Here is a 12,436-nt window from a genome sequence, read left to right on the forward strand (position 1 = left end):
ATGTCTAAGCTCTGTTTACATGAATGGTTTAGGTGGCTAAAGCATCACCAAAATGTGCACCATCATAAATTAAGGGCATCATAACTTAGAGGAACCTAGGTTCTTGTCCCTTCTCCCTTGACTCACTGTGGTACTCTGACCGTTCTCCTGTTTTCATGAATGCACCTAGCTCATTCTGGCCCCAAGGACTGTGTAGGTTCCATTTCACATACTTGGAACCTTTTCTTAAACACATTCCATGGCTTATTCATTTAGCTCACTGGCTATCACTTAGCACCTATGACATATTTGTTTGTTTGCAGTAGTGTTTTTCTCTACTTCCTAAATATAAGCCCCACACGGGCAGGGGCTTTGTTTGGTTTACTGCTAAGTCCTCAAAGAACATCAGCTGAATAAATGAGTGAATTAACTCAACCAATCTGATGTGAGAACTTTCTGTGTGAAGAAGGGCAAAACCATGAAAAGAAATGAAGATGTTTAGCAAACAGTTGTGAAATCAGAATTCCAACTGATTCCCTCCCTGGCTCTCTCTGATCAATCATCTTATTTGAAATATGTTATTAATTTTGTGTCATAATCTGATCCCTGATAAAATAGGCAAGATGTTTTACATAAAGTGAAGAACTGCCCCACTCAGTTCTTCACGCCCCCCTACCTCCCAGCCCCACCCCTCAACTCTGTAGAAGCCATTATTCTGAGCTCAGGGAGGAGGGCTGACATGTCATCATGTGTCAACAATACATTTTGTCCTGTTAAAGGCTCCAGTACACATGATGTGTGAGAGTACCCAGGACAGTCCATCAAATCATTATTTCTGCTTCCTTACACAGCACACTGCACATTAGTTCTAAAGGGGAATGGCTCATCCTTTGCCAGCACCACCCTGCTCCCCATTGGCTGTGACTGGAGAGCATGTGGGCAACACTTGAAATGCCCAATTATCAGCAATTATCAGTTATCAGCAATTCATTTTCTGTCTCATCTTTGGAACAAGTATGATCAAAATAAATGTCTTGCTATGGCAGGGAAAGCTGTCACTTTTCCAAGAGGGCTCAGCTGAAACTCATTAGCAGGTGAACAGATTATCTTCCCCTGAGAACCATGGTCCTGTCTCCTGACACATGTGATACCAGGTGGAAGCCAGCTAGGAGACCAGCAGTCTTCCTCCCCTGGGCCCCTCCACTCTGGCCAGCCCTACAGGCTGGGGTGACTGGAACTCATCTTTGTCCTTGGCAACTTCCTGAGAGCATCTCCTCACTACAGTGCCTTGATTCCTGTTTATGGTATCACCACACTTTTCATCACTAAGGACTGAATCTCTCAAGTCAGAGGCTCTCAAACTTTAGAATGCTTCAGAATCACCTGGGGTTCTTTCTAAAACACAGGCACCATGCCATCCACAGATTCTGAACTAAATAGTGTGGAACAGGACCAGATAATCTGTTTTTAACAAGCCCCAACTCTGCCCAGATGATCTTAATGCCAGAGATCTGAAACCCTGGCAAGTCCCCCCCTAAACTGAGTTTTTAACTTCTCTATCCAAAACTGTATTCCTTTTATTATCCCACCCCTGTTCCTCTCAGGATTGAGGAACATCAAAGAAAGGGAGGAACTGAAACTGAGTAGGATCTCCGAGGTCCTTTCAGGTGCAAAAGCCTCTCCATGTCCCCTGTTCTTGTTTGGCCTTCCTCAGGTTTCAAAGAGGAGGCTCATGTAGTTAATGATTAGAACAACAGAGCCACAGGACTCCTAGTTCCTCCTGAAGGAATACGGATAACAATCTGGTGCGTATCTTTGAGTCGTTCTGCAGAAACTAAGATCACTCCCACCCCTATCCAGGGGAGAGTGGTGATTACATGCTGACCACAAGCAGTAGACTCCAGACTGGATGGAAATAGAAGGTTGCTAATTAGGATTCTCGAAACATCACCCTGTTACCTCACCACCAACCAATCAGAAGAATGTCCATGAACTGATCACATACCCTGTGTGTGTACCCCTAATGTTGCCTTTAAAAACCCTTCCCTGAAAACTATTAAGGAGTTCAGGTCTTTTGAGCACCAGCTTCCTGTTTTCCTTGCTAGTCACCCTGCAAAAAATACTGTACTTTCCTTCACTAGGACTTGATGTCAGTACCTTGGCTTTGCTCTATGTTGGACAAGTGGACCTGAGTTGGGTTCTTTAACTGGTCCAAGAACCACACTTGGAAAAATACAGTTCCATTCATAACTGACACTTCCTTTGCTTTCTATAACAAAATGGACAGCAATTTTCAGTGATGCTTTTTCATAAATACTCTCATATCTACCCTCGTTCCCATCACTTCAGTCAATGACTGTGATCCCACAATCTTCCCACTCCAACTCAGTCCTCTGCTGGCACAAAATTACCTCAGCCCTTCACTCTGATAACCTGTTTTCTCTGGTCAGAATCTTTTCTAGCTCTCCACTAGTTACAAAGTGTGAATCTTTTATCCTTTAGCCTGGTATTTAGCCTAGCACGTTGAGGTCAAGGACACGCTGAGTACATGTTTATCAGAAATGTCCTTGGATGGTGACTGTCTAGTTGTTCAGTCACTATGTCCTGTCTGACACTTCGCAATGCCATGGACTGCAGCATGCCAGGCTTCCCTTTCTTTGCTATTTCCCAGAATTTGCTCAAATTCATGTTGAGTTGGTGATGCCATCCAACCATCTCACCCTCTGTCACCCCCTTCTCCTTCTGCTCTCAGTCTTTCCCAGCATCAGAGACTTTTCCAATGAGTCATCTGTGCACATCAGTTGACCAAAATACTGGAGCTTCAGCTTCAGCATCAGTCCTTCCACTGAATATTTAGGATTGATTTCCTTTAGGATTGTCTGGTTTTATCTCCTTGCTGTCCAAGGGGCTCTGAAGAGTACCATAATTATGGTACCTCCAGTACAATCATTTGAAAACATCAATTCTTCAGTGCTCAGCCTTCTCTTGGAGAAGGAAATGGCAATCCACTCCAGTATTCTTGCCTGGAGAGTCCCATGGACCAAGGAACCTGGCAGGCTACAGTCTGTGGGGTTGCAAGAGTCAGACACAACTTAGCGACTAAACTGCCGCTGCTGCTGCTGTTAAGTCGCTTCAGTCGTGTCCGACTCTGTGCGACCCCATAGACGGCAGCCCACCAGGCTCCGCCGTCCCTGGGATTCTCCAGGCAAGAACACTGGAGTGGGTTCCCATTGCCTTCTCCAATGCATGAGAGTGAAAAGTGAAAGTGAAGTCGCTCAGTCGTGTCCGACTCTTAGCGACCCCATGGACTACAGCCTACCAGGCTCCTCCGTCCATGGGATTTTCCAGGCAAGAGTACTGGAGTGGGGTGCCATTGCCTTCTCCGAGCGACTAAACTACTACTAGTAAAATTCGCATTGGAGAAGGAAATGGCAACCCACTCCAGTATTCTCTCCTGGAGAACTCCATGGACAGAGAAGCCTGGCAGGCTGCAGTCCATGGAGTCACAGAGAGTCGGACACAACTGAGTGACTAACACACACACACACATATACACACACACCTTTCTTTATGGTTCAACTCTCACACCTGTACATGACTACTGGAAAAACCATAGCATTGACTATATGGACCTTTGTCGGTAAAGTGATGTCTCTGTTTTTTAATAAGCTGTCCAGGTTTGTCATAGCTTTTCTTCCAAGGAGCAAGTGTCTTAACTTTATGGCTGCAGTTACTGCCCATCCACAGTGATTTTGGAGCCCAAGAAAATAAAATCTGCCACTGTTTCCACTTGTTCCCCACATATTTGCCATGAAGTGATAGAAATAGATGTCATGATCTTAGTTTTTTTGAATGTTGTTTAGTCACTTGTTAACAATAAAAGAGGAACTGAGGACATTAAAGGTGTTTAAAATTACAGTGGCTCAAGAAAGCCCCAAGGCTCAGTAACTTCTGGGGAGGGACTTCTCACTGCTTCTCAGGACCCACCAGCTTCCCAAGGCTGCCAGAGGGAGGGACCCAAATCCTTCCTTGGAAGGTGCTCATCACAGAATGACCACTGTTCAGTCAGAACAGAGTCTGCAATCAGAAAATCAAAGTAAGCACCAAGGGAGAAGACCATGACAGGGAAGGGAACAGAAGGTGGAAAGCAGGGCAGAGAGGAAGGCGGGTGAGGTGTAGAGTGTGAAGGGTACTAAGGGTCCATGAAATTCCAGGCAGGAGGGTCTGAGCACATCAGAGGCAGGCCTCCAAGGCCCACTTCCCAGCCCTGCTAATTCTAGCTGGAGAGTACATGGAGAAGACTGGAACATACACTTTGGTGCCAGCCTCCTCCCACAGGGAGAGGGATAGAGTGCCCCCTCCAAGATCAGTGACACAGAAGAGTCAGATGAGAAAGCTTCCTCATCCCCACTCCAATCAGAAAGCAACCCTGACTGGCAGAGCCCTCTGTTTCTCCCCTCTCTACTTCCCCCAGTTCAGCCAAGCCCAAACCTGCTCACTTTCTGGACACCCGCCCTGCCCAAAGAATCATCAGTTGTCTACTTGAACAGATTTGAATGACTGGATTATCACCATCAAAATTTAATTGAGAGTTTTTATACTGCTAAATACTACCATGAGCAAATGGAAATTATTCAAGATACTCAAAACCACCAACAAAGAAAACCACCAACAATGTTGAGGTAATGTAATTATGGTTGTGAAAAACAAGTGAGAATGGGTAGGGCTTGTTTTAGGGGCATTTTTTTTTTTTTTTTTAGGGGCATTGTGTTAGATATAAATAACCATAGCAGGCCATTTTCTAATGATGGAGCGGGTGAAGAGCGTCTGAGTGCGAGTGTGATTGCCTGTGTGGGTCTTACTGCACAGGCAGTTTGGGAATGAATCTCATCTGTCTGTAGTTATGCAATCTTGGGCAAGTCTCAGCCTTTGGGACTAAGTAATCTATCTGGGCCCTTTGAGCAATGACATTCCAGCACTAACTTATAAACCCCTCGAGGGCAGGGGCTGTGTCTCTCTGCATCCCCATCATCCAGCATAGTGCCCAGGGCATAGCAGAGAGGCTAAGAGCATGGACTTAGAAATTCAGTGGAAGTGGGTATAAATCCTTCCTCTGCCTCTAGCTATGTGACCTTGTACAAGTTTACTTAACCTTTCTAAGCCTCAATTTCCTTATCAGTAAGATGAAGACCAAACTATCACCTGCTTTATAGTGTTGGAAGATTAAATAAGATAAGTGATTAGATATTCAATTGCTCATAAAGATGAATCATGAGCTATGAATAATAAAACGTTTATAGACACATTTAATCTCAGGAAAAAAAAAAATCTCAGGGCTGGAATCCAATCATACCTCTGATGTTTGAATCTCCTCCCTGACATACCCACCAGCTACCACCAGTTGGCATTTCAGATTTTTGAGAATGATTCCTACTGTGTGTGTTCCCCCATCTCCCTGGGACTATGTATGCCCTGGGTGAGATTTTCCTTCTCAGATGCTTTAATCCTTCCTTTTTATAAGAAGAGTTCATTTCTAGACCCATCATCATTCCAGTCATTTTTTTCCTAAGCATGCAATTTGTAACCTAAAGTGCTCACCTTTTATTATGCAAAGCTGTTAATTGGATTATACAATGCCCAAACTGGTTTAGTATGATTAAGGGGCTTTAGTCATTATAGCTAGTAAAAGATCCACTATCTGGAGTTTAAAAAAATTACCCTCAAATCCTTTTTACACATTGTTTGGCAGGCAAGAGCTGACACAGTAAAAGCTATAGCTTTCCATATGAGGCTTCAGTAAAAACTGAGAGAAACAGGTGAGATTCATTTGTAGTACAGAACTATGGATTTTAATATTAATGCATTCATTCAGAATGGAAAGTCACTGAGCCAGAAAATACTGTCATCATTGCCCCTCCCTAGCTCACTTTTGGGCCACTTAAAAGCAAAACATATTGTTCTTAAGGGAGGGCACTGGAACCTCAAACAGGTCATGTCCTAACCCTTCCAGCCTGACCTCCTGCTATCACTGCCAAGAGCAGGCACTCAGTTAGATTTCCCCTTCCCTGTCCCCTGGCTGTAACTTAGCTCTCCACTTCCTGGCTATCCCCAGGAATACCATCCCCAGATCCTCTGCCTGAGCTCCAAGGACCAGTGCAAATGCCATTCCAACCATGGGAAATTTTCCTGCTGTGACTCCACCAGCCCATTGTTGTCTTGCTTCTCTGGCCCTAAACCCAGACAGACACCTGCCACTGACACATCCTCAGGTACATATGTCTTCTCTCAGGCCAGGGACCCCCAACTCCTAGCACAGGGCCTTGCGCACAGGTGTTTCAAAACACTTTACCAATTTATTCTTGCACCACAGGCAAGGGGAAGAAGAAAAGGAGGTAGAATAAGACAGCTTACAGAGATACTCATGACAGTTTCTCTGCCTGTGAAAAAATGGGATGGAATTTGCATCTGTCAGAAAGATCAAGACTAGCTACTCCTTGTTCTTCTCAACAAAATTAGGTCTATCTGGGCTCAGAAGGAGCCCATGATGGAAAGATAAGTTGGCTGATATTGTTGTGAAATGCTCTTTTGGCTATTGCTTAGTAGGGAATGGCAGCCCACTCCAGCATTCTTGCCTGGGAAATCCCATGGACAGAGGATGGGGTTGCAGAGTCAGACACAACTGAGGACCAACACTTTCGCTTTCACTTTTAGTACTGTTCCACTCTACGCTGGAAAAACAACAGCACTGAAAATTATTCCACTAGCAATACTATGGCAGGTGTGCCCTGTCCATGCATTTCTGCATCTTAATGAACCCAAGCTCCAGTTTCATCCTCAGAGACTTATTTTCACTGCCTCCAAGCCCAGAGGGGAAGAGAATGGTAAAAGGACACCTGTTGGGACCCAGAGAAGAGCTAGCACAGAGGTAATGTGTCAGGCTGATTTTGGCTACATAATGTCTAAATCTTGTTTTCACTGGTGTCTATCTCGATTTCAACCTCTCTGCTTTACTCCATGCTTTGGACAAGGTAATCCTGCTTGGGAAAAGACCACCCCCAGAAATGGCAATGTGATAAGGAGTCAGGCACAGGGAGAGGTTGGCTGGCTCTCCCTCCTCTCTCCACAAGCAGGAGTCCCTGTCTCTTTCTCTTCTGTCTCTGCCCCACCTTCCTCTTTCTCTTTCTCCTCCCAGCCCATGTATGTCTGTTTCTCTGATCTCTGTTTTTAAATCTATCCTTTTCTTTCCCATCCCCCACAGTCCCTGTCTCTCCTTTCTCTCCCTGTTCCAGGGTGTGTGGATGTGCGTGTCTGTCTTTCCTCTCTCTCTGTTAGGTTGTATGTATCCCTCCTGTCTCTCTTCTGTTCTCCTTCTCTGTCTGCCAGGCTCCTTTCTCGTGTGACTTTTCTGTAGGATACCTGGACTGGGAGCCAGAAGACTTAGTTTCTGGTCCTGGAACTACCATTAACTAGCTGTGTGGTTATGACCAAGTTGCTTTACATCTCTGGGACTCAATTTCCTTGACCTATAGTAGGTGAGACTGGGTGCTCTTCCAGTCCCTAGCAGTTCTGAAATTTTTATCATTGAATGAAATGAAACTCAACAGATCCATGAAGCAGTTGCTATTGTAGAAACAAAGGAATCAGGCTGGGGGTTCCCAACAGCACAAGCATAAGGGCACACCCGAGTACTACTCAAAGAAGATGTGACTAAACCCAGGCCATACTGCTGGAGGATCTACTACATGCTAGGCAGGCACTGTGCTTACACCTCATTCAGTCCAAAAAGATAGGTATGTGATATTTCCTATTTTAGGGGTGAGGAACTTGAAGCACCAGGAGTGAATTCACTTGCCCAAGGTCCCATGGCCAAGACTTGTCAGGGCAGGGTTTAAACTCAGGCTCTCTGGCTCCAGAGCCCATGCTTTTTATCCACAATGCTATATTGCCCCAGCCACTGATGCTCATTCACAAGCTTCCCACTTAGGCTGTAGAGTAAACATCTCTCAACCCCAAATGTGCTCAGGAGTCTTGGATCCAGACTATATGGTTAATCAATTCTCTCCTCTTTCAGGATAACAACTCTGACTTCTTGTGCCTCGGCCTGTCCCATTAATACTTGATTGCTGTGCACCTGCCTGGCATGCTCAGGTAGCATGGAACTTTCTATTTTCAAGTGTGTATCTTTTGTTGCCTTTCTATGTAAGCAGGCATCTTGCCAGAACCTAGTGCAGTGTTGGGCTCCCCGCCCAGGCCCCGCCTTGCTGAATAGCTGATGGGCACCAAGATGCTTTGTAGCGCTAATGCTGTGTCCCTGAGTCCCCTGCCCGGGGCTGTAAGTAAGTATCTGGGACCCTGCCGCCTTCCACGATTCCTGCACGCAGACCCCAGCTACTCCCTGGCAACTACTGAAGGGGCTGGGAGGGAGGGTTAGCTGGTGCTCAAGTCATAGAGGCAGAAACTGGGGTTCTCCAGGGACTATTTCAGCTCAAGTCAGCAAATACAGAAAGAACTCCAGCTTTATGCCAGACAGCTAAGAGTTGTAAGGGGCACAGAGAAGTAGCAGTCGTGCCTCCTGCTCTCAAGGAGATACTGGAACAGAAGAGATAGAAAAATGCAAAATAAAAAAATGATAAATATATAAAATTTCAATAGCACTTTGACTTTTGTGTTAAATTATTTTTTATGTATGTGGATGCATGCATGCATGTCAAGTTGCTTCAGTCATGTCTGACACTCTGGGACCCTATGGAATGTAGCCCACCAGGTTCCTCTGTCCATGGTATTCTCCAGGCAAGAATACTGGAGTGGGTTGCCATGCCCCCTCCTCCAGGGGATCTTCCTGACCCAGGGATCAAACTCAAGTCTCTTATTTTTCCTGCAGCGGCAGGTGGGTTCTTTACCACTAGTGCCACCTGGGAAGTATGTGTGTATGTGTGTGTGTGTGTGTATATATATAATTAAATATAATTATATAATTGTGGGAGCACAGAGAAAGGAAACTACTTGTCCCAATCTCATTGTGAAAACTAGGACAGGCTCCTGCATGGCTTGCAGTTGGGAGACCAAAATCCGAGTTTGTCACTGGAACCACCGAGTTCATCATGTCCAGTGACCTCTGAAGCACCAGCTCAGACACTGATCAGATGCTGATGGTTGCTGGGTGTCAGGAAGCATCTGAGACCCATCACAAATTAGTAGCCCTTGTTTATCACATTCGTCTTTGCATATCTGTCCCAGAGTCAGATATTTGGTGAGCGAGAGTGAGTGGGACAAATGGCTGAATGACATCATGTCTTCAGAAGTCACATTCACATGTCCAGAAAAGAATAATGGAATTAACCACCCTGGGGGATTCAGTCCTCATGGAAAATCCAAACCCTTTTACTTCTACCTCATAATCTTATTGCTTTTATTGAGTGCCGACAATGTGATTCACTGATAGAGGTGAACTGATAGGGTCTGTATTCCTGGAATGCTCTCGTTTCTAAGAGCATGATGTAAAACAGTCAGCAGTGTAGCTTTGTTATACTTTCCCCCAGCTGTAGTGTAGACGTCAGGGTGGCCATGGAAAAGTCTGATAACCGCTATTTCCAGAGAGTCTGTGTCTAGATGCCACCCTCCTAACGGGGATGTCTTTCCCCACCCCCCTCACAGCCCTCTGCCCCTCTCCATCATCGATCCTACACCATCCAACAGCCATGAAAACAGCAGGAAGGCAATGAGCACACCAAGGAAGCTGCATAATACATGGTACAGAAATCTCCAAAAGTCACTCAAAACAGTAACCTCTCCTCTGTGTGCCTCTGGAGGCTGGCACCTCTGTCTCATTCACAGACCAACTCTGCGGCCTCCTGTGCTCAGAGATGATACACTGATCTGAACAATTCCAGACAGCAGGAGCAGACAACTAAAGCATTTGCTTCTCCATTCCCAGCAAACCCCACAAGGGTTTCAGAGCCTGGGCCAGCACATCAGCAGTTCCCACCTCTCCTGAGACTAAAGTGTCACCTCTGAAGTCTCCTCACTGCCCTAGCTGGAGGGTGGGGGCTGCAAAGGAGTTAGGGCAGCCCAAGAATATGGGACACTTCTGGAGGGCTGTCTACTCCTGGGACTGACTGCATGGCGGTAACCCAACACACAGAGGGTGTCACAGCCCCTGATAGGATGCCCTGCTCTCCCTCCAAACCTATCTCCTTCTCAGGGTACCCAGTGTAAGGTCTCCCTAACGACAGCTGTAAGGGGAACCAACATTCCAAAGATACATCCAGTTAGCTTTCCATTTTCCACGTATGTTTCGATATACTTTTTGACTACACTTGGTCAATATCACAGGAGGTGTGGAAGCAGAGTGAAATGCTATTTTATGTGTATAAATCCTGAAATTATGAGGTGGCCACAGAAAAAGTCTGAGAACATGAGTGCTCCCACCCCTGCCTCTTGCAGTGAACCAGCAGGGAAATGATACTAAAACTTAACTCTCATCTCTAGTTCCCAACCACCCCCTGCTCCAGCTATTAGTCCTCAGAGAAAAGCTCCCAGGGGTCCCCAAAGAGACAGACAAAGGAAGTATGAGGAGAAAAGAATGGGTCATTTCATCCAAAAGGGTATTTGTGGCAAGGCTATCCTTTTATAGTTAGAAAATAACCATTTCTTTACTCTTTGTGGTAAAGAATAAAAGCTATGACTATTATAATAATGCAAGAAACAGATTAAGCCAGAAGTAACCTCTAATTACAGAACATACAATTATCAACAGCCCATCTTTTAAATCTGGTTTCCGAATCAAGCTTGCCAAAGAATCCCCTAAAGGCTCTGTATGCCACCACCCCCCAGCTCCAGCAGGCCACCTGCATCCCTGGTTGAGAAGAGAGCTGGCTGGGGGTCCAGCCCTGACAGTGCTCAGATACCCACCACCCCAGACCCAGAGCTGTCCAGAAAGCTAATGCCTGGGGGACGGTCAAGCTTTCCCCAAAGAAAACAAAGTCATGATTGCAAAGAATTGCTCTTTCTCAGATTGAGCCTCCCTTCCCAACCCCAGGCCAGGTCTGTAAAGCTGCTTAAGTGAGAAGCATCAGTGAACAAGTCTGGATGGGTATAGGAGGGGGTGGGGGCTGCTGGGGGCTGGATTGCCCTCTTCCGTCCATAAATCAGGCATCCCCAGGCCTGGTCACCTCAGTGAGGGACTCAGGCATGCCTGCCTGGTCTGTGACAGATGCCGGGCAGGGGAGCAGTGTGGTACCTGCTGGACGTCCTGCTGGAAGACGCAGAGCTGCAGGCGCTGGTGGAGCCGCACCTTGCGGTGCTGCCAGATGCTCTCGAGCCGCCGCTGGTGGTGCAGCACTTCGTGCACCACGTCCAGCACCTGGTGCACTGCCTTGGAGTAGTTGGCTGTGGCTGTGAGGGACTCGGAGTTCCCGGGACTCAGGGGCCGCTGCAGCACATCCAGCAGTGCTTTGCCGTCCTGGCTGACCTGTAAGATGAGAAAGGTCAAGTTGAAGGAGAAGGGGGAGGTGGGGTGAGGCACAGAGAGGCAAGGCAAGCTGCCAGGGCCCCTGGTTGGAACAGAGATTCCCACCCAGATTCATGACAGCCGAGGAGTGTGCCACCAGAGCTGACCCAGCGTTCGGCCTGCAGCCTGGGGAGGTGCTGGTGCTGCAGCCATGGTCTTCAAGACCCTGAATCAGTGTCTTTCTTCGAATTTCAGCTTTTTCAGGGCAAGTACTCTGCCTTGTTTATCTTTCTCCATGCCTAGAACAGTGCCTGACACTCGGTACTTGATAAATATCTTGAGTGACTCTCTAACTAGGTTAGGCAACAGAACTCCACTTTGGGGAAAAAAACCTGAATATAAGCTGTCACCATAAACCCCTCTGCCTCTTCCTTCCTCACCTTCCTTTGCCTAGCTCTGAACTTCTAGGTGTGTGACTAGAGGCAAGTTACTTAACCTCTTTGGGCCTCAGCTTCCTTGTGTGTGAGGTAGGGATAGTAATGGCACATACCTCAGAGAGTTGTGGTAAGGATTAAATGAACTAACACAAGCAGAGTACTTAGTTAGAACAGAACCCAGTGTGTAGTACCGGCTACCGAATTCTGTCTTTATCATCATCATCATCATTTCTCTGTCTTGCCTTCTTTATTTCCTTGTCATTTTCTTTCTTTTATATTTATCCTTCTTTCACTCTCCTTTTATTCAACCGCCCTTTTTTTTTATCCTGAAAACATGCAGAATAAGTGAGTGACCCTTAGATTGTGGACACAACATCCATGCTCCTGGGTTCCCCAAAACTCACCCTCAGTGCTAAAACCAGTGGGGGTGACATTCCCTGCCAATCCTCACCAGATTCCTGGCAATATTTCTAGAAAGTGGCATCATCTGATTGACACTTGTGGCTCTCCAGTGCTTGGCAGAGTATCCAAGGAGCATGTGTCTTTCTAATTTAAAACAGTGATGACTAGG

The 12,436-nt window shown here is 46.3% G+C and overlaps 1 protein-coding gene across 46 annotated transcripts in view; it reads right to left on the minus strand.

The window, feature by feature from the left end:
- Positions 1–12,436, minus strand: part of KALRN (kalirin RhoGEF kinase) — a 692,908-nt gene that overhangs the window by 372,684 nt on the left and 307,788 nt on the right. For all 46 annotated transcript variants that reach the window (XR_015164343.1, XR_015164397.1, XR_015164395.1 and 43 more), the window contains exon 9: positions 11,219–11,449. Coding sequence is in view for 37 of the 46 variants with exons in the window: in XM_086402125.1 (XP_086258251.1) it covers positions 11,219–11,449 (231 nt within the window). In the remaining 9 variants the exon portion in view is untranslated. The remainder of the gene's footprint in view (positions 1–11,218; positions 11,450–12,436) is intronic.

Source organism: Bos grunniens, chromosome 1 (assembly GCF_055505025.1).
Source record: "Bos grunniens cultivar Pamir isolate PY7600 chromosome 1, Bosgru_T2T1.0, whole genome shotgun sequence".
Lineage (NCBI taxonomy): Eukaryota > Metazoa > Chordata > Mammalia > Artiodactyla > Bovidae > Bos > Bos grunniens.